Source organism: Bufo bufo, chromosome 11 (assembly GCF_905171765.1).
Source record: "Bufo bufo chromosome 11, aBufBuf1.1, whole genome shotgun sequence".
NCBI classification, from domain to species: Eukaryota; Metazoa; Chordata; class Amphibia; order Anura; family Bufonidae; genus Bufo; species Bufo bufo.
In genome coordinates this window covers 89220263-89244130 of record NC_053399.1, presented here as the reverse complement: position 1 = coordinate 89244130, position 23868 = coordinate 89220263, and the positions used below count along the sequence as shown (strand labels likewise).

At 43.8% G+C, this 23868-nt stretch overlaps 1 protein-coding gene across 8 annotated transcripts in view; it reads right to left on the bottom strand.

Moving 5' to 3' along the window:
* Positions 1-12766: 12766 nt before the first annotated feature.
* Positions 12767-23868, bottom strand: part of SETDB1 (SET domain bifurcated histone lysine methyltransferase 1) — a 56460-nt gene continuing 45358 nt past the window's right edge. For 7 of the 8 annotated variants that reach the window (XM_040411498.1, XM_040411497.1, XM_040411501.1 and 4 more), the window contains 5 exons: positions 23672-23798; positions 23262-23412; positions 21793-22007; positions 21486-21574; positions 12767-13001 (listed from right to left, as the gene is read on the bottom strand). In XM_040411498.1, coding sequence (XP_040267432.1) covers positions 12884-13001; positions 21486-21574; positions 21793-22007; positions 23262-23412; positions 23672-23798 — 700 coding nt within the window. In that variant the 3' untranslated portion in view covers positions 12767-12883. The remainder of the gene's footprint in view (positions 13002-21485; positions 21575-21792; positions 22008-23261; positions 23413-23671; positions 23799-23868) is intronic. The other variant, XM_040411502.1, reaches the window with a different exon arrangement.

Below are 23868 nucleotides of genomic sequence, written 5' to 3'. Positions count from 1 at the left end.
TGACGAGGGCATCATTCTGCAGTGACAATGATCTTTAATCCCCTCCTGTCTAGATCAGTTGATGAGGTGATAGACAAGTACAGAGGACACCGTGTTGTGGCTCCTAGAAGTCATGATATCTCTATACCTTGTTCACCTTTCACCACAAGCCTGGAGCCGGGGGCCACCTTCATTTGCAGGCACTCACTCAGGTCCACTCACATCTCTCGCCACACCCTTGCAATGAGATGTCTAGTCAGGCTGTCACCGAGACAGGACTTACCATTGGGGCCGACCATTTCATCCCATTGTCCACAGAAATGGAACTTCATTTGCCCTCCACTCCCCAGATCAAGCTTAGGATGTCGCACATTTTCTTGTGGCTGTCGCACAGGGAGGCATTCTGACCACTTAAAGGCATAATTTTAGGCAAAAAATAAATAAATTGTGAAAAAAAAAGATAAAAACAAAAAAATTGAGTCCTGGGTGACTTCAAGATGTTATATATCATGTCCAGGGCAACTTTGGTTCAAGTAGGATGGATTCAGGTCCAACCTGAACTTTTTTTTAAAAATTGGTGAGCCTGACCCAAATCTCAGAAGGTTCCCTCATGTCTAATACTTTTACTTCTGGACTAATCCTTCATATCAACTTTCCACTTCATTGATTCCCAGGGAGCATCGGCCTGAGGGAATACACCGTGACATGTTTTATCAGTGCCACTACCACTCCCATCCTCTGCACCTGCTCATTAGGGGCTCACTGCATTAGGAGGGGCAATCACCGCCCCTACACTGTGACTTGCAGTTGGCACACTGACAATCTGAGGAATAAGTGGTATTTCATCCATAAAACCTGAGGTTCTTCTGTGTAGCTACCAGATGATGAATGACTTGTACAAGGCTGGAGAATATTAAACCCTTCCTGGAAGATCCTGCATGTCGTCAGACCATCCAGGTCCTGTCTGTTCCCAGTCCCAGAAGATACTGATTACTAATGGCTGCCAATAAGACTTGTTACCCTGCTTTCCGCAGAGCGTGAAGAGCAGGTAAATTGTGGTGGAGAGGTCTTCTTCTCCCTCATTTCTACTACTCTGCTTACTACAGCTGTTACTCCCATCTGTCCTGTACACCTGCAGGCTCAGTTCAGCCCAGCATGCATGTGTTCTTGTTGGAGTCGGGGGGAATAAGCTGCTGCTCCATCACAGGTTAGGGCTGGTGAGATGATCCTTCTGAAGGGTTCACCTACTGTTTTTTGCCGCTGGTAATAGACATTGGACATTTACCTCCTGTGATGAAGCCTGTTGTACGTGTACTCAGGGCTATCGTGCCTGTAATAGGGACAGTACTGACCGTGTGCTCCTGCTGTCCTTATAGGCAGCGCAGTATATGGTCATAGCCTTGGGGAACTTAGGTTATGTATTTGATGAGCAGGTACTAGGCTAATGGGTCTTCTCTGCTTTCTGTTGCTGGTACATGTCATCATTCACCTCCTCGGACTTACTAGTACTGAGCTGAGCGGTGGCTCAGTGGTCAAGCACAGGTGTCTTTCAGTTGTGAGGCTCCCCGGTTCAAATCCACCCAATGCTGTTATCTGATGGGGGTTCTGTGTTCTCCTGAAAGGTGCAGATTGGTGGTAAGAGATGAAGGAAAGTGTTCTTTGTCCTATGCAAATACAATTAAATGATGGTCTCCGTGGGTGGAGACCAATATATTTTTAAAAACTAAGTCCAAAAGTTACTTTTTTTTAATCTTACCTCACATATTTATTTTCCTCTCACAACCAACCTTCAAACATATTCCTATTTCCATCTTATCACCAATTATCAGACAGCACTCACATCCAAACATATTTATTTTCCTCTCACAACCAACCTTCAAGCACACACTTCCCTTTCTCCATCACACACCAAATTACTACATAGATTACCACCATTTCACACACTTACTCTCTATGCAGATCTCACCCTTGATCAGATTTGAACCAAGGACCTCACTGCTCTGAGAAACCAGCACCAACCACTGGAGCCACCACACCACTCAACACAAGAGACCACTCGGAGGTGAGCAATGACATGATCGAGCAATGGGAGGAGGCATTTTTCCATTACGCCCACTGTGTTTTCAAAAATGCTTCTGCGTGTGTTGGGCAACATGGTGGCTTAGTGGATAGCACTGGGATGCTTGGTTCAAATCCAATTTGCTCTCCCATTTAATCCAGGGAAAACACACAAGCTTCATGCAAGTGATGCTCTTGATCAGATTTGAACCAAGGGCCTCACTGCTCTAAGACATCAATCCTAACCACTGGAGCCACCACACTGCTTAACACAAGAGACCACTAGGAGATGAGCAATGGCATGATCGAGCAATGGCATGATCGAGCAATGGGAGTTTGTTAAGATATTTCCATCAGCCCCATAGTGGTTTCAGAAATGTTGGTGGAGGCCAACAAATATTTAGGTTTTTTAATAGTTAAAAAAATACTAAGTCCAAAGCTCTTCTCTTTCCCACACCCATCATCACCACTCACATTCAAACTTCATAGAGAATTAGACCTTGCTCTCCCACAACCACTCTTGCTCACATTTGAACCAATGACTTCATCACTCTAAGATGGTAGCATGGTGAGCGCTGCTAACATAGGAAACCACTCTGAAGGTAAATGAGGACATGACCCAACAAGGGGAGGAGGCCCTGATTTGGCTTTATTGTTATGTCCATTATGCTCACTGTGTTTTCAAAAATGCTTTTGTGTGTGTTGGGCAACATGGTGGCTTAGTGGATAGCACTGGGATGCTTGGTTCAAATCCAATTTGCTCTCCCATTTAATCCAGGGAGAACACACAAGCTTCATGCAAGTGATGCTCTTGATCAGATTTGAACCAAGGACCTCACTGCTCTAAGACATCAATCCTAACCACTGGAGCCACCACACTGCTTAACACAAGAGACCACTAGGAGGTGAGCAATGGCATGATCGAGCAATGGCATGATCGAGCAATGGGAGTAGGCATCCAGTTTGTTAAGATATTTCCATCAGCCCCATAGTGGTTTCAAAAATGTTGGTGGAGACCAACAAATACTTAGTATTTTTTTAACTATTAAAAGACTTAAGTCCAAAACTCTTCTCTAGGAGAAGGTAAAAACTATGATGTGAGCAATAACATGAACCAGCACTGGGCGGAGGTCCCATTTTTTATGATATTTCCAGCACCCCATAGAGTTTTCAAAAACACATTTGTGTGTTGGGAATGCGGTGGCTTAGTGGATAGGACTGGAGTCTTGTAGTGCTGGGATCCTTGGTTCAAATCCATTTTATGTTTGCGCTCACCCATGTAACAGCAACGTATTACACATTAATAGTCAGGTATAAGAAGAGTGTATAGTGAAATTATTAATTTTATTAAGTGAGTATTACCTAAACATTTTAAAAAACATGTAGGTTCCTTTGGGAGAGGAGGCCACCACGGGTAGTGAGAAATGGTGTGGAGAGGCTTAGTGAATGCGGATGACCTGCACTACCAAACAGAGCCTATGGCAGTGATAGCTAACCTCCGGCACTCCAGCTGTGGTGAAACTACATCTCCCAGCATGCTCCATTCATTTCTATGGAGTTCTGAGCTGCTGCTCCATCACAGGTTAAGGCCGGTGAGATGACCCTTCCAAAGTGTTCACCTACTGTTTATTGCCGCTGGTAATAGACATTGGCCATTTACCTCCTGTGATGAAGCCTGTACTACGTGTGCCTGTAATAGGGACTGTGTGCTCCTGCTGTCCTTCTTATAGGCAGAGCAGTATATGGTCATAGGGTACTTAGGTTATGTATTTGACGAGCAGGTACTAGGCTAATGGGTCTTCTCCTCCTTCTTCTGTTGCTGGTACATGTCATCATTCACCTCCTTGGACTTTCTAGTACTGAGCTGAGCGGTGGCTCAGTGGTCAAGCACAGGTCTTTCAGTTGTGAGGCTCCCCGGTTCAAATCCACCCAATGCTGTTATCTGATGGAGGTTCTGTGTTCTCCTGAAAGATGCAGCTTGGTGGTAAGAGATGAAGGAAAGTATTCTTTGTGCGATGCAAATACAATTAATGGTGGTCTCCCAATATATTTTTATAAACTAAGTCCAAAAGTGCTTTTATTTTTTCCCCCGTCTGCCCGCCACCAAATTACTACACGCAGTAGTCACCACTCACAGTCAAACATCTCCATACAGATATCAACCTTTATATCCCACAAACTCTTCCTCACCACCACTCACACAGAATCTGCATCCTCATCACCACCACCACCCACAGAATATCCATACTCATCATCACCACTCACACAGAATCTCTATACTCATCACCACCACTCACATCACCTTTGCTGGGATTTGAACCAAGGACCACTCTAAGACAGCAGTACTCACCACTGAGCCACCATACTGTCCAACACAAGCATGCACTAGGAGGTGGGCAATGACATGACTGAGCATAGGGAGGAGGCCACCAGTTTTAGTGTTTTCAAAAAACACTTTTGTTTGTTGGGCAACGTGGTGGCTCGTGGGGTTTCGCAGAACTGGGATTCTTGGTTCTAATCCAATTTATTTTTGCTCACATAAAACAGCATCATATTACACAGCCACTAAAGTGTAGGCAAAACCAGGGAGAACGCACAAAACCACTAAGCAGGGGATTGATTGGATGTGAACCAAGGATGCCGGTACTAGCCATAAACCAGCACTAACCACTGAGCCACCATGCTACCACACACATGAAAGCAACATGAAGTGATAGAAATGTCATTACGAAGAAAAACATGGCTCCACCTGTTGCTGGTTACACAATGCACCTCATTATAGAAGTTATATTCTTGTACATAGGAGCAGTATTATAGTAGTTATATTCTTGTACATAGGAGTAGTATTATAGTAGTTATATTCTTGTACATAGGAGCAGTATTATAGTAGTTATATTCCTGTACATAGAAGGTAGTATTATAGTAGTTATATTCTTGTACATAGGAGCAGTATTATAGTAGTTATATTCTTGTACATAGGAGCAGTATTATAGTAGTTATATTCTTGTACATAGGAGGCAGTATTATAGTAGTTATATTCTTGTACATAGGAGCAGTATTATAGTAGTTATATTCTTGTACATAGGAGGCAGTATTATAGTAGTTATATTCTTGTACATAGGAGCAGTATTATAGTAGTTATATTCTTGTACATAGGAGGCAGTATTATAGTAGTTATATTCTTGTACATAGGAGCAGTATTATAGTAGTTATATTCTTGTACATAGGAGCAGTATTATAGTAGTTATATTCCTGTACATAGGAGCAGTATTATAGTAGTTATAATCTTGTACATAGGAGCAGTATTATAGTAGTTATATTCTTCTACATAGCAGGCAGTATTATAGTAGTTATATTCTTGTGCATAGGAGGCAGTATTATAGTAGTTATATTCTTGTACATAGGAGGCAGTATTATAGTAGTTATATTCTTGTACATAGGAGCAGTATTATAGTAGTTATATTCTTGTACATAGGAGCAGTATTATAGCAGTTATATTCTTGTACATAGGGGGGCAGTATTATAGTAGTTATATTCTTGTACATAGGAGCAGTATTATAGTAGTTATATTCTTGTACATAGGAGGCAGTATTATAGTAGTTATATTCTTGTACATAGGAGCAGTATTATAGTAGTTATATTCTTGTACATAGGAGCAGTATTATAGTAGTTATATTCTTGTACATAGGAGCAGTATTATAGTAGTTATATTCTTGTACATAGGAGGCAGTATTATAGTAGTTATATACTTGTACATAGGAGGCAGTATTATAGTCGTTATATACTTGTACATAGGAGCAGTATTATAGTAGTTATATTCTTGTACATAGGAGCAGTATTATAGTAGTTATATTCTTGTACATAGGAGGCAGTATTATAGTAGTTATATTCTTGTACATAGGAGCAGTATTATAGTAGTTATATTCTTGTACATAGGAGGCAGTATTATAGTAGTTATATTCTTGCACATAGGAGGCAGTATTATAGTCGTTATATTCTTGTACATAGGAGCAGTATTATAGTTATATTCTTGTACATAGGAGCAGTATTATAGTAGTTATATTCTTGTACATAGGAGCAGTATTATAGTAGTTATATTCTTGTACATAGGAGCAGTATTATAGTAGTTATATTCTTGTACATAGGAGGCAGTATTATAGTATTTATATTCTTGTACATAGGAGCAGTATTATAGTAGTTATATTCTTGTACATAGGAGCAGTATTATAGCAGTTATATTCTTGTACATAGGGGGGCAGTATTATAGTAGTTATATTCTTGTACATAGGAGCAGTATTATAGTAGTTATATTCTTGTACATAGGAGGCAGTATTATAGTAGTTATATTCTTGTACATAGGAGCAGTATTATAGTAGTTATATTCTTGTACATAGGAGCAGTATTATAGTAGTTATATTCTTGTACATAGGAGCAGTATTATAGTAGTTATATTCTTGTACATAGGAGGCAGTATTATAGTAGTTATATACTTGTACATAGGAGGCAGTATTATAGTCGTTATATACTTGTACATAGGAGCAGTATTATAGTAGTTATATTCTTGTACATAGGAGCAGTATTATAGTAGTTATATTCTTGTACATAGGAGGCAGTATTATAGTAGTTATATTCTTGTACATAGGAGCAGTATTATAGTAGTTATATTCTTGTACATAGGAGGCAGTATTATAGTAGTTATATTCTTGCACATAGGAGGCAGTATTATAGTCGTTATATTCTTGTACATAGGAGCAGTATTATAGTTATATTCTTGTACATAGGAGCAGTATTATAGTAGTTATATTCTTGTACATAGGAGCAGTATTATAGTAGTTATATTCTTGTACATAGGAGCAGTATTATAGTAGTTATATTCTTGTACATAGGAGGCAGTATTATAGTATTTATATTCTTGTACATAGGAGCAGTATTATAGTAGTTATATTCTTGTACATAGGAGCAGTATTATAGTAGTTATATTCTTGTACATAGGAGGCAGTATTATAGTAGTTATATTCTTGTACATAGGAGGCAGTATTATAGTAGTTATATTCTTGTACATAGGAGAAGTATTATAGTACATATATTCTTGTACATAGGAGGCAGTATTATAGTTGTTATTTTCTTGTACATAGGAGCAGTATTATAGTAGTTATATTCTTGAACATAGGAGGCAGTATTATAGTAGTTATATTCTTGTACATAGGGAGCAATATTATAGTAGTTATATTCCTGTACATAGGAGCAGTATTATAGTAGTTATATTCTTGTACATAGGAGCAGTATTATAGTAGTTATATTCTTGTACATAGGAGCAGTATTATAGTAGTTATATTCTTGTACATAGGAGCAGTATTATAGTAGTTATATTATTGTACATAGGAGGCAGTATTATAGTAGTTATATTCTTCTTCGTATTGAGCGGTATTATAGTTAGACTCCATTCACACATCCACAATTCCATTCCGCATTTTGCGGAACGGAATTGCAGACCCATACATTTCTATGGGGCCGCTCCACGTGCGGCCCCCGATCCGGAATTGTGGACCCGCACTTCCGGGTCCGCAATTCCGATCCTGAATAGAATAGAACATGTCCTATACTTGTCTGCAATAGCAGACAAGAATAGGCATATTCTCTTAGTGCCGGCAATGTGCGGTCCGCACATTGCCGCTGTCTGTGTATGGCGGATCCGCAAAACACACACGGATGTGTGAATGAACCCTGATATCTACTATAATACCGCCCCTTAGAACCAGAATAAAGATCCATGTTTTCAGCTTAATTGACTTAGAACTAGATTTCTGAGGATGTGATATCCTGTTAGCGGCTCATAGACTGTAATAAGCAGAAATGAGCACAAGGAAAGGTGTCCGGTACAATGTCTCACATTTGCTAAGACAAGTACCTTCTGCTGAAACAAATGACCATAAACTACCCCTTGAAATTCTGCTGTCCTGTAAATCTTCAGGACTCAGCTGACACCATGATGGCGGACAGGCTCTGTATAAACACTTGACCACTAAGGGGCAACAGTTAGATATGGTGGCTTACAGCTTTACAGTAACTGGAAGCTAGAAGAATTCTGAATGCAGCTTTGTATGTGAATGGAGTATAAGCTACGTACTGGAAATCTGTAAAGCAATAGTGACAAGGGTTTGCCATGGTACTCCTTCAGTAGATTGAGTTACTCAGTATTCCTGAAATGTATTTTAATTTTTGCCACCTGTGACAACGGCCGATCAGTGAGGGTGCGGGTGTTATGTCCGTTTTTCCCTCCTCTGCAGGATCTTACATTGCACCTGCCTTTCTTTGTCATGCTGTGGATTCTACATTGTCTGCATGTATTCTGGGCTCATCACCTCCTTGGCATGGCCCACAAATTTCTCACAGGAAAGGTAAGACTTGTAGGTGGCAAATGGGCGTTTAAAGAGTAACTAAACTTTTAATTAACTTTTTGGTAAAATGCTCCTAATAATACATTTTGTATTATACTTTATTAATGCATTTAGAATTTTTAATAGAGATATCCCCCCAAAGAGCACTTTTCCCTGTGTGCTTAAAATCCACTTTTCTGTACACGCCTGACTTTTCAGCGTTGTAAGGAGTCTAGTTTATGAATGTGCTCCTGCCCGTACTCTGCGGCTCCATTCATAAGACATTTTAACAATAAGTTAATTATAAGTTTAGTTACTTCTTTAGTGCTTGAAGGCACATATCAGCATGCGGCTGCCGCATCTCTCTGTTCTGAGAACCCGTTATTTAACTCCTTGTTAGGGTGCATTCACACACTGCAGATTTGTTGCAGTCATTCCTGTGACCTATGAGTGAAGCTTGCAGAAATCCATGCAGAAACATCCCCATTCTGATGAATGGAATAGTTTTTGATATTACAGTTGCAGACATTTCTACAAATCTTCCTCCGGTGAACCTATCCCCTCTAATGAACCTGACTTAATAACAGATTGCACAGCCGGCCTCCATTTATTTCTATGGGACCGCCGATCATAGCCAAGCACTGGCCGATAGAAGTGAATGGGAGAGGTGGCTGGTCATGCACAGTGTGCTCCAGTTCCCTTCTATGGGGAGAGCGCTTGGTGGTGGCCGGACCGCAGCCCTCCAGCCACCACTTTGACCGATCCGTTTTCGATATAGATGTGGGTCCCACACCTATCAGACAACGGGGGTATATTCTAGCAATATGCCCCCATTGTCTGAGATGACACAACCCCTTTTAAAGGGGGTTTTATGAGATTGGGAAACCCTCATGAACAGCCAGCAATAAAGAACCTTTAAGTACTTACCTGGCAGATACTGCAGCACCACTTTGGTTGGGCTCTATTTTCTCAGCTGCAGGGGTGATGTCAATTATGTGCGCTGCTGAAGCCAGTCCTTGGCATTTTTCAAAGTGACTTCACTGCTGCAGCCAGGGGAATGGAGGCCAACCAGAATAATCAGAGCAGCGGCGAGGGATATCAGTTCTTAATTTTAGGCTACTGGTTACTTACTGTATTAGGCCTCATGCACACGGCCGTTGTTTTTCACTGGGACCGCCAAAGATGCGGACAGCACTCAGTGTGCTGTCTGCATCCGTTGTTCCGTTCCATGGTCCGCCCAAAAAAAATATAACCTGCCCTATTCTTGTCCGCATTTTGCGGACAAGAATAGGCAGTTATATTAAAGGCTGTCCGTGCCGTTCCGCAAATTGCGGAACAGACACAGACGCCATCCGCGATTTGCGAACCACAAAACACACACCGGTCGTGTGCATGTAGACAGAGGGACATAATGGTTGCAGGGGTGTCAGTGATATTTCACATGGCTTCTAATAACTTCTCCAACTGGAACAAGATGTGCAAGAGGCGACAAAAACGAAACTGACATTCCAGATGAAGACGACGGGGAACCTGCCAAGAACGAGGCCGTGTCCAATGGTCACTCGGGGCCGAATAACCACCACCAGGACAAAGCAGATTAAAGGGATTCTGTCACCAGGATTAATGATATGTAGATATTTATATGTGCCCATTAGTCTCCATGCAGTGTTTACAATGATCCCTCTGTTTATGCTCTGTGTGCCTTATATTCTTATAAAAAGCGATCTTATTCATATGCAAATCACCTCTTTTAGGAGCCTAAGGGGTTGTCCCACAATCTCCTGGAGCCCAGCCGCGCCCATCGATCCGGAGCCCAGCACCGCCTACTACTTAATTTATTCACTGCTCTATCCTGACGTCATGTAATCTCTGCTCCGTAGTCTCGCACAGGACTACTGGCACCAGCTTCGACGAGTCAATTGCGCATGCGCCGACTCCCTCTGCGCGAGATTACAGCACTGAGAAGAACTGACGTCAGGATAGAGCAGTAAATAAATTAAGTAGTAGGCGGTGCTGGGCGCGACTGGACTCCAGGAGATCGTGGGACAACCCCTCGGGGAATATAAGGCACACAGAGCATAAACAGAGGGATCATTTTTAACACTGCATGGAGACTAATGGGCACATATAAATATCTACATATCGTTAACCCTGGAATAGACCTACTTTGACCACATCTCATCTTGTGAAGCCATAGAAGGTGAAGAGTGGAGCTTCTCAACTGCCCTTTTTTAATTTTTTGGTCTCTTTAATAAAATAAACTCGAACCCTCTGTACACTGCTCCCCGCAAGTAGACGAACCTTCTTCTCCATGCACCAGTAAGTGCCCGCTGCTCGCTGGACTGGTTGTAGACGCCGATGTACATTCCAGAGAGGACTTTCTTCTCGTCTGTTTTTGCATTTGGACTGGAGAATGCCTCGGCATCTTCAAGCAGCTTCTCAGTGTTAGAACCCCACTGATGACCTATATTGAGGTCATTATATTTTTCTCTTGGACAACCCCTTTAAATCAACATACTCTAAATCCAGATAGTTTCTTCAGAGTAAAACAGGCCAGGAGGGGGTAATACGGGTAAAGTCAGGGACAGGCTCCCGCACCAGGCCTGCTCTTATCAGGTTGACTGCTATATTTTCCCAAGAATTAGGTGAAAGAACAGGGGTGGGGTGAACCCCTGACTCAGTCGGGCAGGGGGTGGGATTCTTTTTTTTTGGGCTGTATGTATTATGGATCTGAGTATACAAAGTACATATTTGTCTGGGACATTTTCCCACCGACCATAGCGGAGCGCCCATGTAGATATCATGTAAGTAGATTTAAAGGATCTTGTGGTGTTTGGTCTGGATTGTGGATGACACAAAAAAAATATTCAGTAAAATTGTTGAAGTTGTTTTATCATTCCACCAATAGTATTTGCTGAATCCATAATACCCCTCTTTGAAGGGCTAATGTTAAAGCAACCCACCCCTCTTCATCATCATCTTTTCATCTACAGATCTGCCAATTCCCAAGCTCTTCCGTCATCCATGATGGCCACACTGCCTCCACGACTACCTGGTGTTTACGGTAAGCCAGGACACTTATTGCTGGCCAATCCAAGGACAGAGCCAGAAGCGTGAAGTGTTTAGGACTACTTTGCACCAGGTAGTTTGAGAAGTGGTGCGGCCATCTTGGATAACAGAAGAGGAGCCTAGAAATTGACAGATCTACAGATGAAAAGATAAGGAGGGAACCATGGAAGTAATCTCTTCCTTTGCAAGTTAAAGGGTTACTAACTTTACTCAAAACTTTTGATCTGTCAGAGATTAAAAGGTTAGATCGGTGGGGGTCTAAGTGCTGAGACCCCCCCCATCAATCCTTAGAATGAGGGGGGGGGGGGGGGGAGCATGCACATATGGCTCTCTCTGATCGCTTCTGAGGATGGAATCAAGACCGGCCAGTAGACTTCTACTGAGCCCGTCTCGTCCAGCGAAGAGTGTGTGCTGTGCTGTGGGGCACTACCCTCCCCTCGTTTAGGTATCGGTGAAGCTCTCAGCACCCCATTGATCTAAACTTTTAGTATCTCTCTGACAAAGTTTTATGAAAAGTTAACGACCCTTTAAAACAATCTACGTGGATGTTCAAGTCTGTAGCTTGCCACGTATGTTGCAGAATTGCTGTATATTTAACCCTTTTAACACATGTGAAATTTGCATTAACAAATGTGCTTTATTGCAAGAAAGCCATGCAAAAAAAATCTAAAATATCTGACCACGTCAGACCTCTTGCAGTGTTTGGAAAGTCATTTGGGTCACATGTACTGAATGCTACAACCTAATATCCACCCTGTTCTGATTGTGTCCCTGCACTGATCAGTGGTAATGTATTCAGCAACAATTTATTCCAATCCCCTCCAGCGCCACTACAGGAGAAGTGAAGCATTACACCGTTCCAACTGCCTGTGTGAGGAGTCAAGTATGTGTTCTGCGCTGGATAAGGCCCCAATCACACAAACGTATTTTTGGTCTGCATCTGACTCGCATTTCTTGTGGATCGCACACAGATCTATTCATTTTTATGGGTTCGTCACCCCACCTAAAAAAAAAGACCACCATTCACATCTGGCATTGTTACGAGTCTGCAAAAAAATAAATAAATGGTGCAACGCTGGTGTCATCCCTATTTTTTGCAGATCCACATTTCGAGGACCCTTATAGCAGAGGGTCCTGAACGTGGGACCTTTCCCCCTTATAAACTCAGATGATGCAAATAAATTCTAGCTTTTATTATTTGGACATGAAAAAAATATACCAAACATAACTCTACAAATAAAGACTAAGTATCTCTCCTCTCTTCAGCCACAGGAAGCAGTAAAAGGGGTGCAGTTCTGGGGACAGGGGTGGGGGGGACTTGTGTGAAAACCTGCTATGATGTAGAGTTGACAGAGAAGATCTGTTTTTAGCACCAGGAGTGGATACTTGGTGATATGGATTTACAGCAGACGCCCCCTGCATTCCGTGGATCCGCAGCAACACAGAAGCTTCTTGCCCTCCACGCTGCCAACCTCGTAGTTGTAATCCCAGGTCAGCTCCGTGCCAGCTCGGATCCTCCTAGGAGAACACAAATCAGGTGAGTTACGTATTTCACAGCGGTGGAGCAAAGACGCAGGTTGTGTTTACATGCACACAATACAATGGCTGTTCTCATTGCAGGTGCCATTGCCTGTAAAGTAAGCAAAAATTTAGGAATTTTACAGAAGAGTACAGCGGGCCAAGTCCCAATCACCAGGTCTTGTTTCTTCCAATCAGCCCCAGCATCAATCAAAGCAGTTATGCTGATGTCAGGACGGGCAGGAGAGAGGAACTGGAGATCTGGAAGGTTCCTTAAAGGCAACTCTAAGGCTACTTTCACACTAGCGTTCGGAGCGGATCCGTCTGCTGTTTCATCAGACGGATCCGCCCCGATAATGCAGACGTTCGCATCCGTTCAGAACGGATGCGTCTGCATTAAAACTTAGAAAATTTTCTAAGTGTGAAAGTTGTCTGAGCGGATCCGTTCAGACTTTACATTGAAAGTCAATGGGGAACGGATCCGCTTGAAGATTGAGCCATATTGTGTCATCTTCAAGCGGATCCGTCCCCATTGACTTACATTGTAAGTCTGGACGGATCCGCTCGCCTCCGCACGGCCAGGCGGACACCCGAACGCTGCAAGCAGCGTTCAGGTGTCCGCTCACTGAGCGGAGCGGAGGCTGACCGCTGGCAGGCGGATGCATTCTCAGTGGATCCGCCTCCACTGAGAATGCATTGGGGCCAGACGGATGCGTTCGGGGCCGCTCGTGAGCCCCTTCAAACGGTGCGCACGAGCGGACACCCGAACGCTAGTGTGAAAGTAGCCTAAATTACCACACAGAGAACAAAGGATGGGATATGTTGAAATTCAGCATATGCCCAACTTTTTCCTTCCAACATAAAGATGTCGGGGAGAGTTTGTCTCCTACTCTTATTAGGCTACTTTCACACTAGCGTCGGGGCTCCGCTTGTGAGCTCCGTTTGAAGGCTCTTACAAGCGGCCCCGAACGGATCCGTACTGCCCCAATGCATTCAGAGTGGATGCGGATCCGCTCAGAATGCATCAGTTTGGCACCGTTTGGCCTCCGTTCCGCTCAGCAGGCGGACACCCGAACGCAGCTTGCAGCGTTTTTGTGTCCGCCTGGCCGTGCGGAGCCAAACAAATCTGTCCTGACTTACAATGCAAGTCAATGGGGACGGATCCGTTTGACGTTGACACAATATGGTGCAATTTCAATCGGATCCGTCCCCCATTGACTTTCAATGTAAAGTCAGGAGTCCCCTATTAATATACCATCAGATCAGAGTTTTCTCCAATCCGATGGTATATTTTAACTTGAAGCGTCCCCATCACCATGGGAACGCCTCTATGTTAGAATATACCATCGGATTTGAGTTAGATCGTGAAACTCAGATCCGACAGTATATTCTAACACAGAGGCGTTCCCATGGTGATGGGGACGCTTCAAGTTAGAATATACTGAGAACGGTGTACATGACTGCCCCCTCCCCTGGTGGCCAGTTGTCACAACTAGACAGCTGAGAAGCTCTGACAGGAGCTTTCCAGATCCTCCTTGAGTTTCTTTGTTTTGTTTAAGTTCCTCCCCATGATGCATTTGGTTGCGGCTTATACAACTTCCTGGAGTGTGTGTGCATGCTGTTTCTATTCCCCAGTGCTCTGCAAGATAAGTGCTGTTCCTTTATTTGTGATTTTCTGTCTGCTGGATTTTCAGGTGACCCTGACTCCCTCCGTGTCTTGTGTAGGGAGCCGGTGGTCGTGTCCCCTCACTATTGTAGGGTCTTCAGGTATTAGATAGCCGAGGTACGTGGATATGCGCCCATCCACCTTTAGGGTGTTCGCATAGGCTGAGCAATTAGGGAGAGTGGCAGGTCTCATGTAGGGGTCTCCCTTTTGTTCCTTAGTTGTGGATCCAGTGAGTCATTAATTGTATTGCATTGTCTTGTTTCCTGTACACCTTCCGAGACATTATAAGCCGCCACCAAATGCATCATGGGGAGGAACTTAAACAAAACAAAGAAACTCAAGGAGGAGGATCTGGAAAGCTCCTGTCAGAGCTTCTCAGCTGTCTAGTTGTGACAGTAATGTCTTGGAAGGTGTACAGGAAACAAGACAATGCAATACAATTATTGACTCACTGGATCCACAACTAAGGAACAAAAGGGAGACCCCTACATGAGACCTGCCACTCTCCCTAATTGCTCAGCCTATGCGAACACCCCAAAGGTGGATGGGCGCATATCCACGTGCCTCGGCTATCTAATACCTGAAGACCCTACAATAGTGAGGGGACACGACCACCGGCTCCCTACACAAGACACGGAGGGAGTCAGGGTCACCTGAAAATCCAGCAGACAGAAAATCACAAATAAAGGAACAGCACTTATCTTGCAGAGGACTGGGGAATAGAAACAGCATGCACACACACTCCAGGAAGTTGTATAAGCCGCAACCAAATGCATCATGGGGAGGAACTTAACCACCTCAGCCCCTATGGCTTAAACACCCTGAAAGACCAGGCCACTTTTTACACTTCTGACCTACACTACTTTCACCGTTTATTGCTCGGTCATGCAACTTACCACCCAAATGAATTTTACCTCCTTTTCTTCTCACTAATAGAGCTTTCATTTGGTGGTATTTCATTGCTGCTGACATTTTTACTTTTTTTGTTATTAATCGAAATTTAACGATTTTTTTGCAAATAAATGACATTTTTCACTTTCAGTTGTAAAATTTTGCAAAAAAAACGAGATCCATATATAAATTTTGCTCTAAATTTATTGTTCTACATGTCTTTGATAAAAAAAAAATGTTTGGGTAAAAAAAAAATGCTTTGGGTAAAAGTTATAGCGTTTACAAACTATGGTACAAAAATGTGAATTTCCGCTTTTTGAAGCAGCTCTGACTTTCTGAGCACCTGTCATGTTTCCTGAGGTTCTACAATGGCCAGACAGTACAAACACCCCACAAATAACCCCATTTCGGAAAGTACACACCCTAAGGTATTCGCTGATGGGCATAGTGAGTTCATAGAACTTTTTATTTTTTGTCACAAGTTAGCGGAAAATGATGATTTTTTTTTTTTTTTCTTACAAAGTCTCATATTCCACTAACTTGGGACAAAAAATAAAAACTTCTATGAACTCACTATGCCCATCACGAAATACCTTGGGGTCTCTTCTTTCCAAAATGGGGTCACTTGTGGGGTAGTTCTACTGCCCTGGCATTCTAGGGGCCCAAATGTGTGGTAAGGAGTTTGAAATCAAATTCTGTAAAAAATGACGAGTGAAATCCGAAAGGTGCTCTTAGGAATATGGGCCCCTTTCGCCCACCTAGGCTGCAAAAAAGTGTCACCCATCTGGTATCTCTGTATTCAGGAGAAGTTGAGGAATGTGTTTTGGGGTGTCTTTTTACATATACCCATGCTGGGTGAGATAAATATCTTGGTCAAATGCCAACTTTGTATAAAAAAAATGGGAAAAGTTGTCTTTTGCCAAGATATTTCTCTCACCCAGCATGGGTATATGTAAAATGACACCCCAAAACACATTCCCCAACTTCTCCTGAGTACGGAGATACCAGATGTGTGACACTTTTTTGCAGCCTAGGTGGGCAAAGGGGCCCACATTCCAAAGAGCACCTTTCGGATTTCACTGGTCATTTTTTACAGAATTTGATTTCAAACTCCTTACCACACATTTGGGCCCCTAGAATGCCAGGGCAGTATAACTACCCCACAAGTGACCCCATTTTGGAAAGAAGAGACCCCAAGGTATTCGCTGATGGGCATAGTGAGTTCATGGAAGTTTTTATTTTTTGTCACAAGTTTGTGGAATATGAGACTTTGTATGAAAAAAAAAAAAAAAAACAGCATTTTCCACTAACTTGTGACAAAAAATAAAAAATTCTAGGAACTCGCCATGCCCCTCACGGAATACCTTAGGGTGTCTTCTTTCCAAAATGGGGTCACTTGTGGGGTAGTTATACTGCCCTGGCATTTTCCAGGGGCCCTAATGTGTGGTAAGTAGGTAAATGACCTGTGAAATCCTAAAGGTGCTCTTTGGAATATGGGCCCCTTTGCCCACCTAGGCTGCAAAAAAGTGTCACACATGTGGTATCGCCGTATTCAGGAGAAGTTAGGGAATGTGTTTTGGGGTGTCATTTTACATATACCCTTGCTGGGTGAGAGAAATATCTTGGCAAAAGACAACTTTTCCCATTTTTTTATACAAAGTTGGCATTTGACCAAGATATTTCTCTCACCCAGCATGGGTATATGTAAAATGACACCCCAAAACACATTCCCCAACTTCTCCTGAGTACGGCGATACCAGATGTGTGACACTTTTTTGCAGCCTAGATGCGCAAAGGTGCCCAAATTCCTTTTAGGAGGGCATTTTTAGACATTTGGATACCAGACTTCTTCTCACGCTTTGGGGCCCCTAGAATGCCAGGGCAGTATAAATACCCCACATGTGACCCCATTTTGGAAAGAAGACACCCCAAGGTATTCAATGAGGGGCATGGCGAGTTCATAGAATTTTTTTTTTTTTGGCACAAGTTAGCGGAAATTGATATTTTTAATTTTTTTCTCATAAAGTCTCCCGTTCCGCTAACTTGGGACAAAAATTTCAATCTTTCATGGACTCAATATGCCCCTCACGGAATACCTGGGGTGTCTTCTTTCCGAAATGGGGTCACACGTGGGGTATTTATACTGCCCTGGCATTCTAGGGGCCCTAAAGCGTGAGAAGAAGTCTGGAATATAAATGTCTAAAAAATTTTACGCATTTGGATTCCGTGAGGGGTATGGTGAGTTCATGTGAGATTTTATTTTTTGACACAAGTTAGTGGAATATGAGACTTTGTAAGAAAAAAAAAAAAAATTCCGCTAACTTGGGCCAAAAAAATGTCTGAATGGAGCCTTACAGAGGGTGATCAATGACAGGGGGGTGATCAATGACAGGGGGAGTGATCAATGACAGGGGGGTGATCAGGGAGTCTATATGGGGTGATAACCACAGTCATTGATCACGCCCCTGTAAGGCTTCATTCAGACGTCCGTATGCGTTTTGCGGATCCGATCCATCTATCAGTGCATCCGTAAAAATCATGCGGACATCTGAATGGAGCTTTACAGGGGGGTTATCAATGACAGGGGGGTGATCAGGGAGTCTATATGGGGTGATAACCACAGTCATTGATCACGCCCCTGTAAGGCTTCATTCAGACGTCCGGATGCGTTTTGCGGATCCGATCCATCTATTAGTGGATCCGTAAAAATCATGCGGACGTCTGAATGGAGCTTTACAGGGGGTTGATCAATGACAGGGGGGTAATCAATGACAGGGGGGTGATCAGGGAGTCTATATGGGGTGATCAGGGGTTAATAAGTGACGGGGGGGGTGTAGTGTAGTTGTGCTTGGTGCTACTTTACTGAGCTACCTGTGTCCTCTGGTGGTCGATCCAAACAAAGGGGACCACCAGAGGACCAGGTAGCAGGTATATTAGACGCTGTTATCAAAACAGCGTCTAATATACCTGTTAGGGGTTAAAAAAAACACATCTCCAGCCTGCCAGCGAACGATCGCCGCTGGCAGGCTGGAGATCAACTCTCTTACCTTCCGTTCCTGTGAGCGCGCGCGCCTGTGTGCGCGTGTTCACAGGAAGTCTCGCGTCTCACGAGATGACGCATATATGCGTGACTGTGCGCAGCGCTGCCACCTCCGGAACGCGATCCTGCGTTAGGCGGTCCGGAGGTGGTTAAACAAAACAAAGAAACTCAAGGAGGAGGATCTGGAAAGCTCCTGTCAGAGCTTCTCAGCTGTCTAGTTGTGACACCAGTGCACCCTCCCTCCCCAGTATTAAAAGTGACCAGTGCGGCCCCCCTCCCTCTATATTCATTGGTGGCCAGTGCGGATTCCCAGTATTAAATGTGACCAGTGCGGCCTCCCCTCCCCCCCCCCCTAATTAAAATCACCCCCCCCCATCATTGGTGGCAGCGGAGAGTAGCGATCGGAGTCCCAGTTTAATCGCTGGGGCTCCGATCAGTAACCATGGCAACCAGGACGCTACTGCAGTCCTGGTTGCCAGCATTATACTTACCTGCGATGTCTGTGACCGGCCGGGCGCTCCTCCTACTGGTAAGTGACAGGTCTGTGCTATAAGCAATGCGCCGCACAGACCTTTCACTTACCAGTAGGAGGAGCTCCCGGCCGGTCACAGACATCGCAGGTAAGTATAATGCTTCTATTTATTGCTAAGTAACCATGGCAGCCAAGACTGCAATAGCATCTTGGCTGCCATGGTAACCGATCGGAGCCCCAGAGATTAAACTGGGACTCTGATCGGAACTATCCGCTGCCACCAATGATGGGGGGGGGGGGGGGGGGAGAGGGGCAGCCGCACTGGTCACATTTAATACTGGGAATCCGCACTGGCCACCAATGAATATAGAGGGAGGGGGGCCGCACTGGTCACATTTAATACTGGGGAAGGAGGGAGGGGGGGCCGCACTGGCCACCAATGAATATAGAGGGAGGGGGACCGCACTGGTCACATTTAATACTGGGGAGGGAGGGGCCGCACTGGCCACCAATGAATATAGAGGGAGGGGGGCCACACTGGTCACATTTAATACTGGGGAGGGAGGGGGGGGCCGCACTGGCCACCAATGAATATAGAGGGAGGGGGGCCACACTGGTCACATTTAATACAGGGGAGGGAGGGGGTCTGCCCCCCCTGGCAGCACCTGATCTCTTACAGGGGGCTATGATTCGCACAATAATTGTGCGGATCACAGCCCCCTGTAAGAGATCGGGTGCTGCCAGGCAGCAGGGGGCAGTCATGTACACAGTTCTTTTAGTATATTCTAACTTGAAGGGTCCCCATCACCATGGGAACGCCTCTGTGTTAGAATATACTGTCGGATCTTAGTTTTCAGGAAGTGAAAAATCAGATCTGTAAAAACCAGTTATGCAGACGGATCTGTTCTGAACGGATGCAAGCGTTTGCATTAAAGGAGCGGATCCGTCTGTGCAGACACCAGACGGATCCGCTCCAAACGCAAGTGTGAAAGTAGCCTTAGTAGGACAGGTCCTAAAAAGCAGTCATTCTGTAAGGATCTCAGCGCGGTGTCGTAATCTCCAGGGAAATTGTAACGTAACGTGAATTCAAAAGATTTGAGAATTAATAAGCTTACATAGGCTAAGTGAATAAATATATTTAATATTCTGTATGCGATTTCTATATTTAAATCACACTTCATAAATATATTTATTCATAAGCTTATATATTTCAAGATTTGAGAATGAATGTGGGGCACAGGATGTTCCCGGTAGTGCAGTTAAGCAGATCGGCGTCAAATTCCGACACATGACAATGGTGAGAAGCATAAAATACAAGAGCAAATAACACCATCTAGGCATGGACATGATTACACAAGCCATACGGGTGGTGGGCATAAGGGTGGATTTGATTTAAATCACTAGTCAGTAAGGCTTGATTTAAATCATAGTTTTCTACATAAAGACTAATTCTTGTTGGTATAACTTATAATATGCAAGTAGATGAAGATTTTTAGAATAACAACTTTTCATATTAGTTTGATTCTGCATTCATAGGTTTGTAGAAGTTAGGATTAAGGTATTTTTCTCAACTCGGTTCATGTTATAACATTTTTGCTGTGAAGAAGAGGCCTGTGATCTCTGCTGAGTCAAATTCAGTTTTGAGAACTGCAAAAGTAAACCAAGCATCTGTGATAATATCTTGTAGGCAGAGAAACTGCCCAATAATCTTACAAAAACCTCTGGAAGAGCATGACATTGTGAACAGTGATGGCCAGTTCGCATTGTTCGCCCACGAACACATGCGGGCTGCCATCTTTTTTCACAAGTAAGCCCTTACCTGTGTGCGAGCCGGTCTGAAATCAAATGCGGTCACCGAAAGAAGGCAGTTCCGAGAACAGCCCAATGAAGGCCCCCGGCGGCTGTTCTCGGAACTGCCTGCTCCCGGTAAACGCATTTCATTTCAGACCGGCTTGCGCACAGGCACAGGTAAGGGCTTACCTGTGCATCGCCGGACTTGTGAAAAAAGATGGCAGCCCGCATGTGTTTGCGGGCGAACAATGCGAACTGGCCATCACTGATTGTAAATGGATTAATGGAATTTATATTTATTTACCAAAAAAATTAAACATATACAGCCTTATTCTACATGATTAAAAAAAAACGAATCTTTATTTCATGATGGAATAACCTTTGGATGGTAATATATTTTCCTCAAAAAGCATTTTATATAAAAAAAAAATATCTGATTTAAATAAAAAAAATCAGATTTAAATTTAAAAAAAAAGATTTATAGAATTTTTTGAAAAAACATTGATTTTTATCCACCCTGGTGGGCATACACAAACGTATGTCTCTACACATGGTATCAGCACAGAAGACATATTACATGACAAATATGATCACAATTATACTGGGACGGAGCAGATTACTTACTTGCTGGCGAAGAAAGCCACCCAGGGGAAGCGCAGGTCGTGGGTATCCACAAACACGTTCTGGACAAACAGGTTAGGACTGCAGCTGTGCTGGAATGGGACACAAGGTGCAGGGTGAGTCCTCAGTGGGGGAACTTCCTACTACGAAGCAGTTTTTCAGCCTCTTGTATGTGCCCCCCCCATTTTAAACAACTGATAAAAGGGGATGCGGACAGCTGGTACCCCATCGATTTTTTTTTTTAAAGCCCCCAAGACGTTCTGTCGGTGTTCCTTAAGGACATCACATTTAGAAAAGATCAGAAACTTACATTTAAATATCGACCCAAGTTTCCTTCCAATTTGGCATCAATAATGTAACAGGATTCCTCTCCATCGTAAAACTGTCGGGTCGCCCTACGCCCGAGCCCTCCGTCCCCCCGGTCAGCTGACGGCATGTTGGGCTTCACTGTGATACCGTACGTGGATTTCAAGGCAAACCCTCGGGTGGATTTTACCGCCACTTGTCTCTTCACCACAGGTCCTCCTTCACCAGAAATGACAGGATGAGAATTATACGTCTTCCAAACACTTCACAAATTAACACAGGTGCAGGGGGTGTATAATAGTGGCAGGGGAATACACAAAATTGGGCAATTTATTATTTGCAACACCAAATACGTTGTGTTGTGATCTTATTTATGCAGCCTGTACTACACGTTGTCTCAAGGAGAGAATTAGGGAACATACAAGAAAACAGAGCTAAAACTAATATATCCAATGTGGCAAAACATTATAACAATATAACGGACGTACGGCAACTCTTCAATGCTCTGGCATCGGAAGGGTTATGGTTAGGGAGCGAGCGGCTGCTACTGAATCGCGAGATCTTTCTATTTAGGTCCTCATCTCCCAATGGCTTGAAGAACAGAAATTATCTAATACGTTACTACTAAGAGTCAGGTCTTGCTTGTCTCATTGTTTCATATTTCATCTTGTTTTATATGTTTTAAAATTAAATGTGTGTAATAGCGCCACCTGAGTGAAGTGAGCGGCAGCTACATATACCGCGCAATCTGAAACGCGCTGCCATGGAGTGGATTTCCAGCAAGTGCCCTTCATTTATCATCTGCTCTTGGATCTGTTCATGCTGTATGTTTGGAATAAAGTGAACTTTTACCAGGCGCTGGCTCCTCTGTCATTTGCGGATGTGACGGGGTCATGGACAACCCTCATCTCAAATACTACATTGGGAAACACCTTTTATCCGTCAGAAGGGAGTCTCAGGACTACTTGGCGAATTTGCATTTACTGCGCATGCACCGTGCCCCTGACTTCGCGGTAAGACCACGGAGATGGCCGTCACTCCACTTCCGGTGGTCACCCAGTGACAAAGCTAGCAGCGTTGCACATGCGCAGTACACATACATAGTGGCCGTTGCCCGTACCGGGGTGCACATGCAGAGTTGCTAGCCTGCGAAGGATCTGGAGATAGCGTCATAGATGTAGGTAGGGCATCAGTGTTAGGAGTGCACGGGGAGAGGTGAGTATGGTATCTTTGAAAGACTGAAATTTGTCCTGCTGCGCACTTTGTGCCTAATTTGCATATGGTACAAACTTTAATTTCTTGCGATCAGAAAAGCACATCAGGATACCAGGGTATAATATAAATAGTCTGATGGACAACAGCACCATATCATTCATTATAGAGGCGAAATATTGCTGGCAGATTCCCTTTCATCTAGCATGGTGTATGAGCCTGCATAGATGGCCCCCCATGAAGTGCGGCAGACTGGTGTACCTCTGGTGAAGGGGATGTGCTTCTTGTCCTCATCTACATCGGAGCCAGATGAGATGGTCTGAATGTCATCACTGTCATTAGCGTTTGTCTGGGCGGTGGGTTTCTTACTTCCATCTCCACTCTCTGAGCTGCTGGATAATGTCAGGACCTCCTGAAGAACACAATTAGAGGGAAGGTTTAGACAAGTAAGAGGAAGCCCTCCATCAGGGTTACTGGTGCCGACCGTCCCATTTTAGACTTTCTAACTGACAACTCAGAAGAGGAGACAGCGCTACACCAGTGCTGAGGCCCCTTCATTCTTAGGACGGGTGGTGCCGTATACTAGTGATATGCCGCCACTAGGATGGGACTACCCCCTTTAAATAAGACCTGTGCTACACATCTGTCTGCAAGTAATGGGCAACGCTTACATCATTGGTCTGAGTGTTGGACTGGCGCCTGTTCTGGTGCATAGAGGTTTTGCTGACTGGTCTCTTGATACCCTGAGGTTGCGCTGGGGTCGGGTTGTAACCGTATACTCTGTTATTTTCTCCATGCCTATGGACCAAAGAAACTGTGTGAGAAGACTATGATGCCAACACTGCTCTCCACTAAGATTCATGCTATC